Source organism: Falco biarmicus, chromosome 5 (assembly GCF_023638135.1).
Source record: "Falco biarmicus isolate bFalBia1 chromosome 5, bFalBia1.pri, whole genome shotgun sequence".
Taxonomy (NCBI): domain Eukaryota; kingdom Metazoa; phylum Chordata; class Aves; order Falconiformes; family Falconidae; genus Falco; species Falco biarmicus.
In genome coordinates, this window is record NC_079292.1 from 21,394,615 (window position 1) to 21,407,593 (window position 12,979).

Genomic DNA, 12,979 nt, shown 5'->3' on the forward strand with positions numbered 1-12,979 from the left:
GCGGGACAGCGGCGCGGCTCCTCCGGACTACATTTCCCAGGCGCCTCCACGGCGCGGCGCGGGAAGGCGGGGCACGGCGGGTGGCGCGGAGGCTGCCGGGAGTTGTAGTCGCGGCGGGGCGGCGGGCGGGGCGGGGCGGCGGGCGGGAGGACTGCACGTCCCGGCGTGCCCAGCGGGCGCTGAGGGGGCGGGTGGTCCCTGAGGGAGCTGGAGGCGGCGGCGGTAGCGGCGATGTCGGTGCAGGTGGCAGCCCCCGCCGTGGAGCTGAAGGAGCTGAGCGGCCCCATGGATAAGGCGGCGGGGCCGGAGCCGGTGACCGCTCACGCTCCCGGGCACGGCGTGGCCGCGGCCCCCTGCCCGCTGCCGGCCACCGAGCGTGAGGCGGCCCCGGCGTCCTCCTGCGGCGGTGAGCGGCCTCCGCTGAGCGGCTGCCCCGGGCTGTCCGCCGCTGCCGGGCTGCCGCCGGGCGCCGCCAAGGTGCCGCAGGCTTCGGCCATGAAGCGGAGCGACCCGCACCACCCCCAGCACCGGCACCGCGACGGCGGCGACAGCGGCGGCGCCGCGGCCGAGGCGCTCGTCAGCCCCGACGGCACCGTCACAGAGGCGCCGCGCACCGTCAAGAAGGTAACGGCGAGTGGAGCTGTGGGTGTGTGTCACGGGGGGAGGGCACCCGCCCGCGGGCGCGGGGACCCCCCGCCGCGTCTTTGTGCGCCCCGTCCCGCTGCACCCCCACAGGGACATCCCCGGGGGACAGGCAGACCCTACCGGGGAAGGGGAGCCCTGCCGGTGCCTGGGGACGCGGCGCTGCCTCTCTCCGGGCAGAGGCCGTCCTGGCGTGGGGGTCCTTGGTACGCAGGCGTGGGGTGTCGGTGTGCCCCGGGGTGTGCCCGTGACCGCGTGTCAGGGCCATGCTCCTCCGAGGACGTGGGGTCCCATCGGCTCCTTGTGTCCCCGTGTGCCCCTGCCCTGTGGGTAATTATGGGGTGCACACACAAACACAGGCCTTGGGTATGCCCACGGACACGTGTGACCAGCGTGATCCTGCTCTCTTCGTCTGTGTCAGTGTGTCCAGAGGTGTGCCTGCCTCCTAGGGTATGTACTTGCTTACACGCTCACGTCTGCCAAGGAGTGTTGGTACTCACTGGGTGTGTGTATGCCCCACTCCTGCACACTTAACTGTGCCTGGCTGTTGGAATGTTTGTGGGAAATGTGGGTGCCAGGTATGTGAGCTCCCGGGTGTGTGTAGGTTCACATTGGGTTCACGTCCCCGGCGTTATCTGCTTGCTTGGAAATGCAGATATGCACTTCATAAAAACGTACAGAGCTGCCCATCCCATCGTATGCAAGGGATAATCAGGCATACCCAGTATGGATGCTGGGTGTACATGTGCACAGGTGTGTGCCTCTGGGTATATCGTTGGGTACACACTTGCACACATCCAGGGCTGGGTTTGCACAGCTCCCGTCCTGGTGCTTGCCCATCGAGGTGTATGGGTGCATGCTGGGAATGCATAGACCACTGTCTGCCCGGCATGTGTGTGCTGGATGTGCACCTATGGACATGGCAGGTACACACTGTCCCCCTTCAACTGTGCCTGTGCTGTCACCAAGCGTGCATCTGCACCATGGGTGTGCTATGTGCACAGGTGCATGACCTTTAGATGCATACATTGTTTATGTATATATACCCCCTAGGTATATATGCGTGTACAGGGGTCCCCTTAGCTGCTTATGCATGTGTTTGCAACCGTTTTTTTTACTTACACATGAATATGTAGGCTTATCCATAGGTATGCATCCACTTGTGTAATATATGAACTCACACATGTGAAGGTAAGTAGACAGATGTGGATCTGCACGCTTGCATAATGCATGCTGGTATGTGTACAAATATGCATATAGATGTGTACACACATAACAATTGTCTATGTGCTGTAGCTATATGCATGTGTGATGCATACCTGCACATGCAGGGGAAGTATACCTGCAAGTTTACATGGTTAGATATCTATAGGGATGCAAACAGGTGCACATGCCTGTACCTGTCAGTACACATGTATGCATACAGGTGTGCATACATGTGTCTATAGCTGCATTAACACTGACAGAGATGGGTGTATATGCACTGAGGCACACAGGCTCTCTTTGGATGCCTATGTATGGGTGCAGAGAAGCACCTTTGTGCATACAGGCACCTGTATGCCACGTGCTCAGGCATGTACTTGTACCTTTGCACATCTGCCCACACCCAGCAGACATAGATGCATTCAGATGCATGCAGACAGCCCCATGTGTGTCATGTATAGACATCCCCATTTCGTATGCTTTGCATACACAGATGATGCCCATACCAGTGTCCACCTATAGATGCACCCAAGTCCACTCTGACCCATTCACACAGATACATCCATGCGTATCCATGCTTCTCAGCTGGATGCACCCATGAACGTAGATACTCCCTATAGTGTGTGTGGGGTATGTGTAGTTTCCTATAGATACAGCCAAACATCCCTCCATGGGAACGCACATTTTCCACAGGGACTCCTGAGCAGGAGCAACCTAAGATGTTGCTGCCTGGCACCTTTCCCTTCAGAAATCCTGGGAGAAAGAGTTCTCCCCCGTGATGCAAGAACCAATTTGAGGGAATGTAGGGGAAGAGGTGTTGCGGTCATAAGGGGAATCTCTCTCTTCCTGAAACTTTGGGGTAAAAAGCACATATTGATTGACTTCCACTCTCTTTCATTGTTATTCTAATATTTCCTCTCCCTTCAGAAGGTGCAGGGTGAGGGGGTTTGTCTCTATAACTGATGTTCTCCTTTGTGGCCTCCCTGAAATTGGGAGTCTCTCTTAGGGGCTCTCAGGGAAGGAGTGCATCTCTGTAAGGCAATGTCTCCCTATGAAGAGAGTCTGGATCAAGAGCTCCTTCATCCTCTTAGAAATGCCTCAGTTCCTTGGTAAAGGACATTTTTCCACTAAGACTGTGACTTCTGTCCCCAGTGTATGGAGACCTCTCCATTTGATATACTAATCTCATCTCTCCATTTTTAGAGACCCTCAGGGTATCCCTATTTCTCCTCAAGTGTGCTTAATACTTCTAAACTCCTCCTTTATTGATCTTCTTTCTTTCTTGCCTTTTTTTTTTTAAAAAAAAAACCAACAAATAGTTTTTTTTCCCTTGCATTCCCCTTCTGAAGTCCAGCTCTTGTCTGGTGAGAGGAGCGTGGTGTTAGATGACACAATAGCATTGATAAGTCAAGGATGGCAAGTGATGGAGTTATTATCTGCATTGCTCTCCCTTTATACTCCTAAAAGCAGCAGAGGGTGCCTTTTATAAGGGAGAAGCAAAGAACGCCAGGCTTTCAGGAGAAACCTGGATGCACGAGGAACAGCCAGCAAGCTTATGGAGCAGCAAAACCCCAGCTGGTTTCCTTTGCTTTGGGTGATGAGTTTGTTTAGGAGTTGACAATCTGTCTGGTTGCTAAAGGAAGCGAGATGTGTTGATGGAGGGTATCTGGGAGTACATACTGTTCGTTCTCTTTCTTTCCCTTCATACTGTTGCTTTCCAGTGACTTCAGTGTGTGTTCCAGAGACTTGAGGTATTTCATTTACTGGATTTACAAATCCAGAGTCCTTTCCACCGTCTCTTAGGAAGTCATGTTATTTAAATAAAACACCAGATTTGGTAGCCATAAAATTGTTCCTAGTCCTGTGACTAAAAAATTGGGCACACAGAGCTAAAGCATCTGTTGAAAGAAGGTTTAGTGCATAAATAAGCCTAAAAGAAGCAGATAATTTTTTTTTGTCAGATCCAATAGAACTTTCTTTAGGACCTGAAATAAAGGTAAGGGTCTATTCAAAATAGATAAGTAAGATCATATCAGCTTTGCAGTGAAACATTAAACTGTAGCTCTTCACAGTGTTTGTCTAGAAGAAAAAAAATCTCAGTATTTTTTTCTTGATTGATTTATGTATTAAATACATAAATACTGTTTTTTCTGTGGTTTTTTCCCTTTCCTTGAAATTTTAACATGCGCTTTTGAAGTACTGTGTGACCAAATGTTTATTTCATAGTACTGACACAGCACAGAGATCCCAGTAAACAGCCATGACTGTTCTTTCCTGTAATACTACTCTTCATTTTAAAACTAAAATGTACTAAAGTTTAGTATTTTACTTGTGTCTGTCTGCCTTTAGGTGTGCTAAAGTAATATTTTACCTTGATAACATGGGCACAGTATACGTGCCTGGACTGGCAAGTGTTAACATCTTTGCAAGTTTGTATTTTCATTTATTTAGGCAGTTGTTTCATTTTGTTGTACTATCACAGCTGATGTATAGACCTGGTTCTGCAGTCTTGCACACCTGCTCATACAAGAAATGATGGCACTCCTGCAAACCCAGAAGTCAAAATCAAGTATGCTGGGCTTGTCTTCATGACACCTGCAGAGGTGGTTCCCATCACATCTGGGGGAAGATCTCTGTCATCACATTTTTGTTCTCTCTGGATTCTTGCTGTAGATCCGCCCTCTCAAGAAATGGCTAGAAGACCTTATTTCTGAGATGATACTGGACTTTGACTTTTACAGCTAACTCTGACTAATGGATGTGGCTGCGACCTTTGCATGCATCTACCCAGGTAGATGTAGCCAACCCCTGGTTGTCTGGCGCTGCTTCAGAGCTTACTGCTTCTGACAAGGGCTGGTGAGTGGGTCTTTGACCAGTGTCTGAGATGGGGGCTGATGGCCTGAAGCTCTGGGGTGGTCTAGACCTTCTCTTGCCTCCGACTGTGTGTCCTTACTCTCCTGCCACGTTCTCAGGTGGCTCTAAGATGAGGCAGTTCAGGGAGGTTAAACTGCATAAAATTCCTTGCTTGAAGTTGAATTAGTTTTCTGTTGGCATAATTCCCTCCAGCGTGGGGTCAAGGAAGAGCCAGGAATGGTATAGGAGAAGTGGTACGAGCAGGTTAGTGGAGATGGGAGGAATGGAAAGGCCTCTCCAGCAGCGGCTGGATGGTGTATTGGCTCGGCTGTAGTGTTAGTGATGGGGTGCTGGCAGCAGCTGGCTGGGGTGACTCAGGAGATGTGTGGTTTGTTCTGCCGTTGCTGCTCCCAGAGTGAGGTGAGCCATGAGGCTGAGTAACAGTTTCAGGTGTCCCAGGCTAAACTTATCCATGGATATGAGTCAAGACCCTGAGTCATGCAAATTGTTTACAGTTTTAGATTTGAACAGTGTTTTGATGATTAGATGATCACTCATTGGCTTTGGGGTGGTGGTGGCCACTTACGTTTTGTGTTAATTCTTAGAGCATTCCTAGATCAAAGCAGCTGAAAGTTGCAGAACTCCTGCAAATGTTACTGATTCCCACCCCAAGTGCACTGAGGGGCTATAATTAAGACTCCCCAACTGATTAGCTGGATGATCTTAGCCTTGTAATGACAATTCTGTGCCCCTCTTTTGTTAGCTGAGAGAACATACACTTACACAGATGCACTTCTCAGTTTAATGATTCGTAACTACTTGGCAAGTAAGGCTTAGTAAATGCTTGTACACCATACTGGGAAGTTTAAATGACAGCAATTATGTAGCCGCGAAGTTTTATATTAAGTATATACCAGTTTATACAATGAAAGGTTTTGTTGTGGTTTTTTGTTTTTTTTTTTTTTTTTTTTGTCCCATCCACTCAGTACGGAAAGCACAGCTTACTTCTTGAATTTCAAGCTGTGTTCTTTTGCTCCTTAGCATCACTAAAACAGAGGGTTTAGAATTGGAAAGGATTGATTTGCTGGTTTATCAGTGCTGTTGATTCATTTAGTGGGCTAGAGCAGAGCACAGCTTGCTTTTCCAGAGCTACACCGCCTCTGCAGTGCCAGTGGCTGTAGAAAGCTGTGGCTTTTGTCTGTGGGCAAAGCAGAAAAAACAGGGTGTAGAAGTAAACAGTAACAAGATGCACATCCTTGTGTAATGTTGCTGCTTGAGTATAACCTTTCTAAAACTCCCCACTGTAAAATTCTTAGGTGAAGGGATTACATCAAAATAAATGCCTGGTGCTCGCTAGACTGGCACATCACCTGACTGGTGAGCTGTGATGGGAGGTTTTATTCTGCTAAGACTATAAATGACTCTCATGTGGCTTGTCTAAATGATGATTCTGACCTTGACTCCCAGCAGATTTCATTGCCTGTGATGAAAGTAGCTTTTCCCTTGTAAATGTGTGTAAATTCCTTGCAATCTTCCCACATCGTTTTGTGGGGCAGAGATTTGGGTTTTTTTTAGCAGGTGTGTGCTCCATTAAGGATCTCTGACGTGCTTGTGCGTTTTCTATTTTCTCAGCTTCGTTCTAACCCCTAGTGATCACTTATGCTAGGTAATAAATGTTTCCCCTGAGGCTGAATTCCCAAGTGCTGCTCATAATGAGTGTGGTTTGAATGCTATTTAGTAAAATCTTATCATTGGAGGCCATATTCTTTTATTACATATAATACTCGTCGGTCTGTCTCCTTATGGATGTGTGTGGTTTAATTTTAGAAGGTGCCTGTGTGTGACTGCTTGGAACTGTGTATGAAGATCAGTATGTCAGCCTTTGGGATGGAGGCGCAGGAACAGAAGGGAAGATAAAAGAAGATTGGGGGGAAAAAGTGGTAGAAAAATAATGGCTGTGAATGCAGGTAGATGGCAGGCTGTAAAACGTAATGACGTGGAAATGGGAAGCTGAGGTGTGGTTCAGGGTACCACAAACCTTGTAACTGGGAATGGCAAACTTAGTTTTGCTGGGAGGCTGTGGCACTGTCCCTGTGTTGCTTTCTTAGGTAAAAAATTTTGAAGCACGTAACGATCTTTGTGTTTATATCTTTCCTGGGGGGACAGAAACCTGGTATTTGAATTCACAAGCAATTAAAAGCATAGTCTTAGCTTTGGCCCTGACTTGGTGCTTGAAAGTTGAGCAAGGTAAAGCAATTCTGAATTTTGGAGCCATGTTTGACCTTTTCAGTTTTCTTTTTAACTCTGTCTAGTGAATTGTAAAACATGATGATTTAGCTTGAAAAAGGAAGAGATGGAGGTAAAACTAAAAAGAAAGAAATGAGCCAGGTAGCTCAGGTGTAATAGGCAGATTTCTCTGTATGACTGAGTGACCTGCAGTATTGGTTAAATTGAAGAATACTAAAGACTGAAAGAATAGAATTGTTCCAAATGTTGTGTAGAGCTACCACAGTGCTAGGGTAAAAAAAATAGCCACTTAATTTTCTTCTTTCATATTTATTTTCTTCTTCAGTTTTGCAGATTCAAGCCAGAGATCCAAGAGTAGAACCTCGGCCATGTGAAGGAAACATCCTCCCTGTAGTACAATGCCTGACATCCCGTTAAATTCCTATGTAGAGACATGAGCTATGGGCAAGTTACAAAATCTGAATGACGACTGGAAGAGAGACAGCCTGAGAAATAAGGTCCAGCCTCTAAATAAAAATACTGGAGGCTGCTTGCTTTAAGTCCCAGAAAAACTGTTAGGTTCTAGGGCTTCAAATGAGCAACAAGCTGACTAGGAAGAAAAGGGTGAATTAAGGATAAAATGAGCTTTAAATATTTCTTGCACAAAATCCTCTAAGCTCAGGTCTGCAGTTAAAGGCATTTGTAGCAGAAAAATTTCACTGAAATGCCTCAATTTTAGCTTAGAGAAGCCATAATAAAACTAATTTCTTCCATTCTTATTGAATAGCTACCAATGTCAGCTTAGGGTCTTTCTTGATAGAAAGTTTGTAAACAGAAACGTAAGGTGAGGAGCCTTACCACCAGACTTCCACAGTTGCTGTGAGTCACTGATGCAGGCTGCAAACAGAAATGGGAAAAAATGTTTGTATTTTTAGTTGCAACAGCAATTCTGTCTTCTGTTAGAAGCAGTCTTCTTGAAATTAAGATGAAATATTGCAATGAGGTAAAAAGGAGTGAAGGTTTAGTAAAACTGTTTACACATTCTTGTTGTGCAGTTGTAGAGGAAGTGTGTAGTGCCCACTTGCAGGTGTGCTGCAGATGACGGAGAGAAGAAAGGTCGATTCTGGAACCTAAATTCAGTGCATGTGTGCTGGATTAACGGAAGGCTTTCTGGGCTTTAAGCTTAATTCAGACTCTGAAATGGGAAAAGTCAGTAAGTGAGAAAATAGGACTGAAGAACATGAAATAGTAGTTCTTCAAGGAGTTTTGAGGTCAAAGATTTAAAAAAAAATACATTTTTTTTGACAGCACTTCTCATCTGACCGTTTCCGTGCTTAAGGCCTTGAAGCAATAAATTGCTGTCATGCTTGTGCACACTAGATGTGTACTGAACACCTCTAGAAAACGTTGAGTTTTTTTGTTTCTAGTTGTATTTTGGGAAGGCCAATGGTATTTAAGTATGTTGTCTTGGTGGTTTTTGCATCAAAAAATTGTGCAGCTATTCCTAGAGCAGGAATTCAGCGTTGCAGACAGAGCTGTTGATGAACTACTGGTTTCCTAATGAAACTTTGAAACTTCATAGTTTTTGTAGATGCAGCTCACCTAATCTCTGCTCACTGCAAAATACAATTCATAGAATAAAGAATGATGAGATCAATCAGAAATTGTTAATTCTTATTCTGCAAAAGTGTACATGAAGCTGATTGAATTGGCATTCTGATTTACAACACTTCCCCTAAGTATGAGCTTTCATACAGTTTGTGTGGCAGAGAGAACCTTTGGTGTTTTTTAAAATTTATTACAGTATTATTATTGTAAAATTTACATGTATGATGATATAAATACATATTGAAATTTTTATTTTTACAATGGTAGAAATATGCACAGGTGTCTTGGGTGAAATGGTTGTTAAAGAGAACAGAGACTTCCGTGTGACTTTCCAGAAGATTCGGTGACCAGCAGAATGGTTTCCTGAAGTGAATGACACTTGCAGGGACTTTTCTGAGAATTGAATGATGTGGTCTTGCTTATGTTCTTTTTATGCCTGAAATGAAAGGCTTTTCTGCAAATGTAACGTTGGAGTGCTCTAGAATAAACAAGGATGGGTGAGAGCCTAGAGTTAACATTCCTCTGCACCCTCAAAAAGCTCACCATAGTGCTGGAACACTTTGTGTTTTCCAGCTTTTGCAGGATAGCACTGCTTCATTTCAGATTTGTAGCTGGGTATAGATGCACTGAAATTAAGACTGCTTGTCAATATATTTGGGGTTTCCACTATGAAGTGGAGGTGAGCTGACCTTTTCTCCCAGAGGTCTTGTGTTGTTATTAAATAGCACTCTTGTTGAAGCATAGTTCCCACTGACTTCAGGTGGAGCTGTGACTGCTCAGCGCTTCTCTCAGTTCTGGATCACAAGCCATGAGAAGATGATGATCTTACAGTTAGTGGCCAGATGTGAAAAGTTTACTGAGGTTGTCTTGCCTAGCATTACTGAAGACATGCCTAAACAGATGCAGGCAGACCCACATTTGCTTTGCACATGCCAAACTGGTCAGATATGAGTCACCTAATGTCTTGTTTTCTTTGGGATGCATCAGCACAGTGCTGTGCATGAGCCGACACCACCACTGTGCAGCTTCTGGACCGGAGCTGGCTTCTGTCCATCCAGCTTAAGCTCCAGTCTGTCTGCACCTGCCTGTGTAGACTTGCCTGTAGCAAGTTTGGCAAAGAAAAATACAGATTTTAATTATGTGGGGCAGCATTTAACAGCCTAAGCAAACCCTCTGGTTCTTCTTGAAGTCTCCTGCCTCTTTCTCTGTGTGTTTTGCAGTTTCCCAACAGGCAACAGGGGAAGAAAAGCATTGGCAAAGTCCAACCCTAGAACTGTGTTCTGTCCACTGATGAGACAGGTTCTTCTGAAAGCAATAGTGTGTGTGTGTGCGCACTTATGTGCAGCGTACGTGACTTCAGGCTGAGTGAACAACCTTAATTCTGGGATTCTTTATTTTTGGTCCGGTTTTGAGCCTGAATAGTCTTCTAATAGCATTTTGCTATGTGAAATGTTTGAATGCTGCAGTGTGCTGACCTTACTTTAAATTGCAGGGGTGGCAATGTTGGAACTTCAGGTATTTTTATTTCTTTTCTCCTGACAGAGCCTTAAATAGGCAGGCAGTTGCATTTTTCATGAGTGTCAGAATAGGAAAGTCAGTTGAAAAATTAGTTAGCTACACAGAATTGCTGAACCAGTCTATTTCAAATTTTATTCCAAAGGTATTTAAAAATAGAGGAAGTATGAACATGGCTTCATCTGACAGTTAGGAAGCTTTGCTTGTTATTTACTTCGTAGAGGTGAAGTAAAGTGATCGACCTTTAATCCTGAAGTTATGTGAGAAAAAAACAGGGAATGGTCTGTTCCCATAAGAATGACTCAAGCACCAATTTAGGAGAGCAGCTTACTGCAGTTCATGCTGGTATCTGTTCCCAGCAAGCTTTCCTTCCAGCTACCCAAAAGCTTGCTGACTCAGATTTGGTGTTCTCTCCATGACTTTAGTGTTTATGGAGGTGGGGAAATCTGCTTGGATCCATTTCAGTATCAGTTAAGATAATTTTTACTGTTTGCAGAATGCACTAACATGTTTGATGTGGATTTTTTTTTTTTTAAAGTCAACCTTCTACAATCTGGGATGAGAGATTACTGCCATAATTTCCAGCATTTCACATTGACCAGTTAGATATTAATTGAAGTGGCTTTCTGCAGTACTAAACTGCTGTGATTTTTTGACACTTCATTGGCATTGAATCCCACTTCAATCTTGCTGTCTGCTGTTAGTGTGTGAGATTTCAAGAGTCAACAATAAAATCTGTTTTGTTTTCAAGTAATGTAAAAAATTGTTGATTCTCTTGAAGATGTGATTCAGGTGCATAAGATATTATTACTTTTGTGTGCTTTTAGCAAGTACGTTGAGGCTGATACTTGGTTTCCCATGATGAAAGATGTGGTAGAAATGAAAATGTTTGCATGCTGTCTTCGTTTGCTGGGCTTTCCCTTGGCTGCACAGTAGTGGGTTGTAGAGGTGATGAACTGGGATAAAGGCCAGAAGGCAAGGAGTAATATTTCGGAGTGTACGTATTAAGTATACATATTGGTTTTGTATAAGTTTTTATTTCTGGATTGTGATAAGCCACTTGGCAAGTTCAGGCAAACAGCATGAGAAGCCACAAGTAGATAGCTGGTGAACTGTCACTTTATTTCATGCCCTGTCCACAACATGAATGCTAGCTTTTGCCATGTGTTGTGCATGCTGAGAAGGTGAGAAGTTCACAGGACTTAGTGACATTTGCTGTAACTGTTTTGAGAATTAGTCTTCTGCTAGACAGCTTTTGGAAGTCAGGATATACAGTAGTGATGTCATGCTGCTGCATTTTAAACAAGCTGGGAGAGGGGAAGAGAAACAAACAGGTTGCTCCAAGAGGTTAGCTTTGCTAGGGTCTGGGTTTGGGCATGTGTTTTGCTGTCTGTAAGGCAATACTTTCTCTCTGTGAAGTTAAACCTGGACTCCAGCCCATTCTTTGGCTTGAAAACCTGTTGGAAATCGATTACCTTTTGAATCTTGCTAGCCCGAAAATTAAGTCCATCTCCAGACATTATTGTAGTTGGTGTCAAATCCCGTGTTTTGTTATTTCTGTGCGCATCAAAAGATGCTTAATTCCTTTAATCTGAAGGGGAGTGAAGATGTCAAGAATTGTAGAATTGTTAAGATCATCAAGTCCAGCTATTAACCCAGCACTGCCAAGTCCACCACTAAACCACATCCCTAAGCACCATGTCTACACGCCTTTTAAATACCTCCTGGGACAGTGACTCAACCCCTTCCCTGGGCAGCCTGTTCCAATGCTTGACAACCCTTTTGGAGAAGGCATTTTCCCTAACACCCCATCTAAACCTCCCGTGGCCCAACTTGAGGCTCTTTCCTATCATCCTGTCACTTTTTACTTGGGAGAAGAGACCGACCCCCACCTCGCTACAACCTCCTGTCAGGCAGTTGTAGGGAGCGAGAAGGTCCCCCCTGAGCCCCCCCTCTCCAGGCTGAACCTCCCCAGCTCCCCCTGCCGCCCCCCCCCCCAGCCCTGTGCCCCTGCCCCAGTCCCTGCCCGGCTCTGGACACGCTCCAGCCCCTCAGTGTCTGTCCTGCAGTGAGGGGCCCAACACCGCACACGGGATCCGAGGTGCGGCCCCACCAGTGCCCAGTGCAGGGTGATGATCACTGCTCTGGTCCTGCTGGCTGCACTGTTTCTGACACAAGCCAGGATGCTGCTGGGCTTGGCCACCTGGGCACACTGGGGCCTCATATCCAGCTGGCTGCCGCTGAGCCTCGCCAGGCCCTTTCCCACCAGGCAGTTTCCAGCTGCTCTGCCCCAGCCTGTAGCACTGCATGGGGTAGTTGTGGCCCAGGTGCAGGACACAGCACTGAGCCTTGTTGAACCTTGTACAACTGGCCTTGGCCCATTGTGGCCTGTCCAGATCCCTCTGCAGAACCTCTTGCCCTCCAGCAGATCAACACCCCCACCCCCGCCCCCAAACCTGGCATCATCTGCAAACTTACCGAGGGTGCACTCGATCCCCTCATACAGATCATCCATAAAGATACCAAACATGACCAGCCCCAGCACTGAATCCCGGGGCATGCCACCTGTGACCAGCCTCCAGCTGGATGTAACTCCATTCCCCACCACCCTTCAGGCTTGGCCATCCAGCCAGCTTTTTACCCAGAGAAGAGTGCCCCTGTCCAAGCCACGAGCAGCCAGTTTCTCCAGGAGAATGCTGTGGGAGATGGTGTCAAAGGCTTTACTAAAGTCTAGGGAGACACCGTCCACAGCCCTTCCCTCATCCGCTAAGCGGGTCACCTTGTTGCAGGAGGAGATGAGGTGAGTCAAGCAGGACCCGCCTTTCGTAACCGCATGCTGCCTGGGCCTGGTGCCCTGGTTGTCCTGTGTGTGCTGTGTGATGGCACTTGAGATGACCTACTCCGTAACCTTCCCCGGCACCGAGGCTGGACC

The 12,979-nt window shown here is 46.4% G+C and overlaps 1 protein-coding gene across 1 annotated transcript in view; it reads left to right on the forward strand.

Annotated features, from left to right (window-relative positions):
• Positions 1-174: 174 nt before the first annotated feature.
• Positions 175-12,979, forward strand: part of AHCYL2 (adenosylhomocysteinase like 2) — a 109,366-nt gene continuing 96,561 nt past the window's right edge. The window contains exon 1 of the mRNA XM_056340147.1: positions 175-624. Coding sequence (XP_056196122.1) covers positions 232-624 — 393 coding nt within the window. The 5' untranslated portion in view covers positions 175-231. The remainder of the gene's footprint in view (positions 625-12,979) is intronic.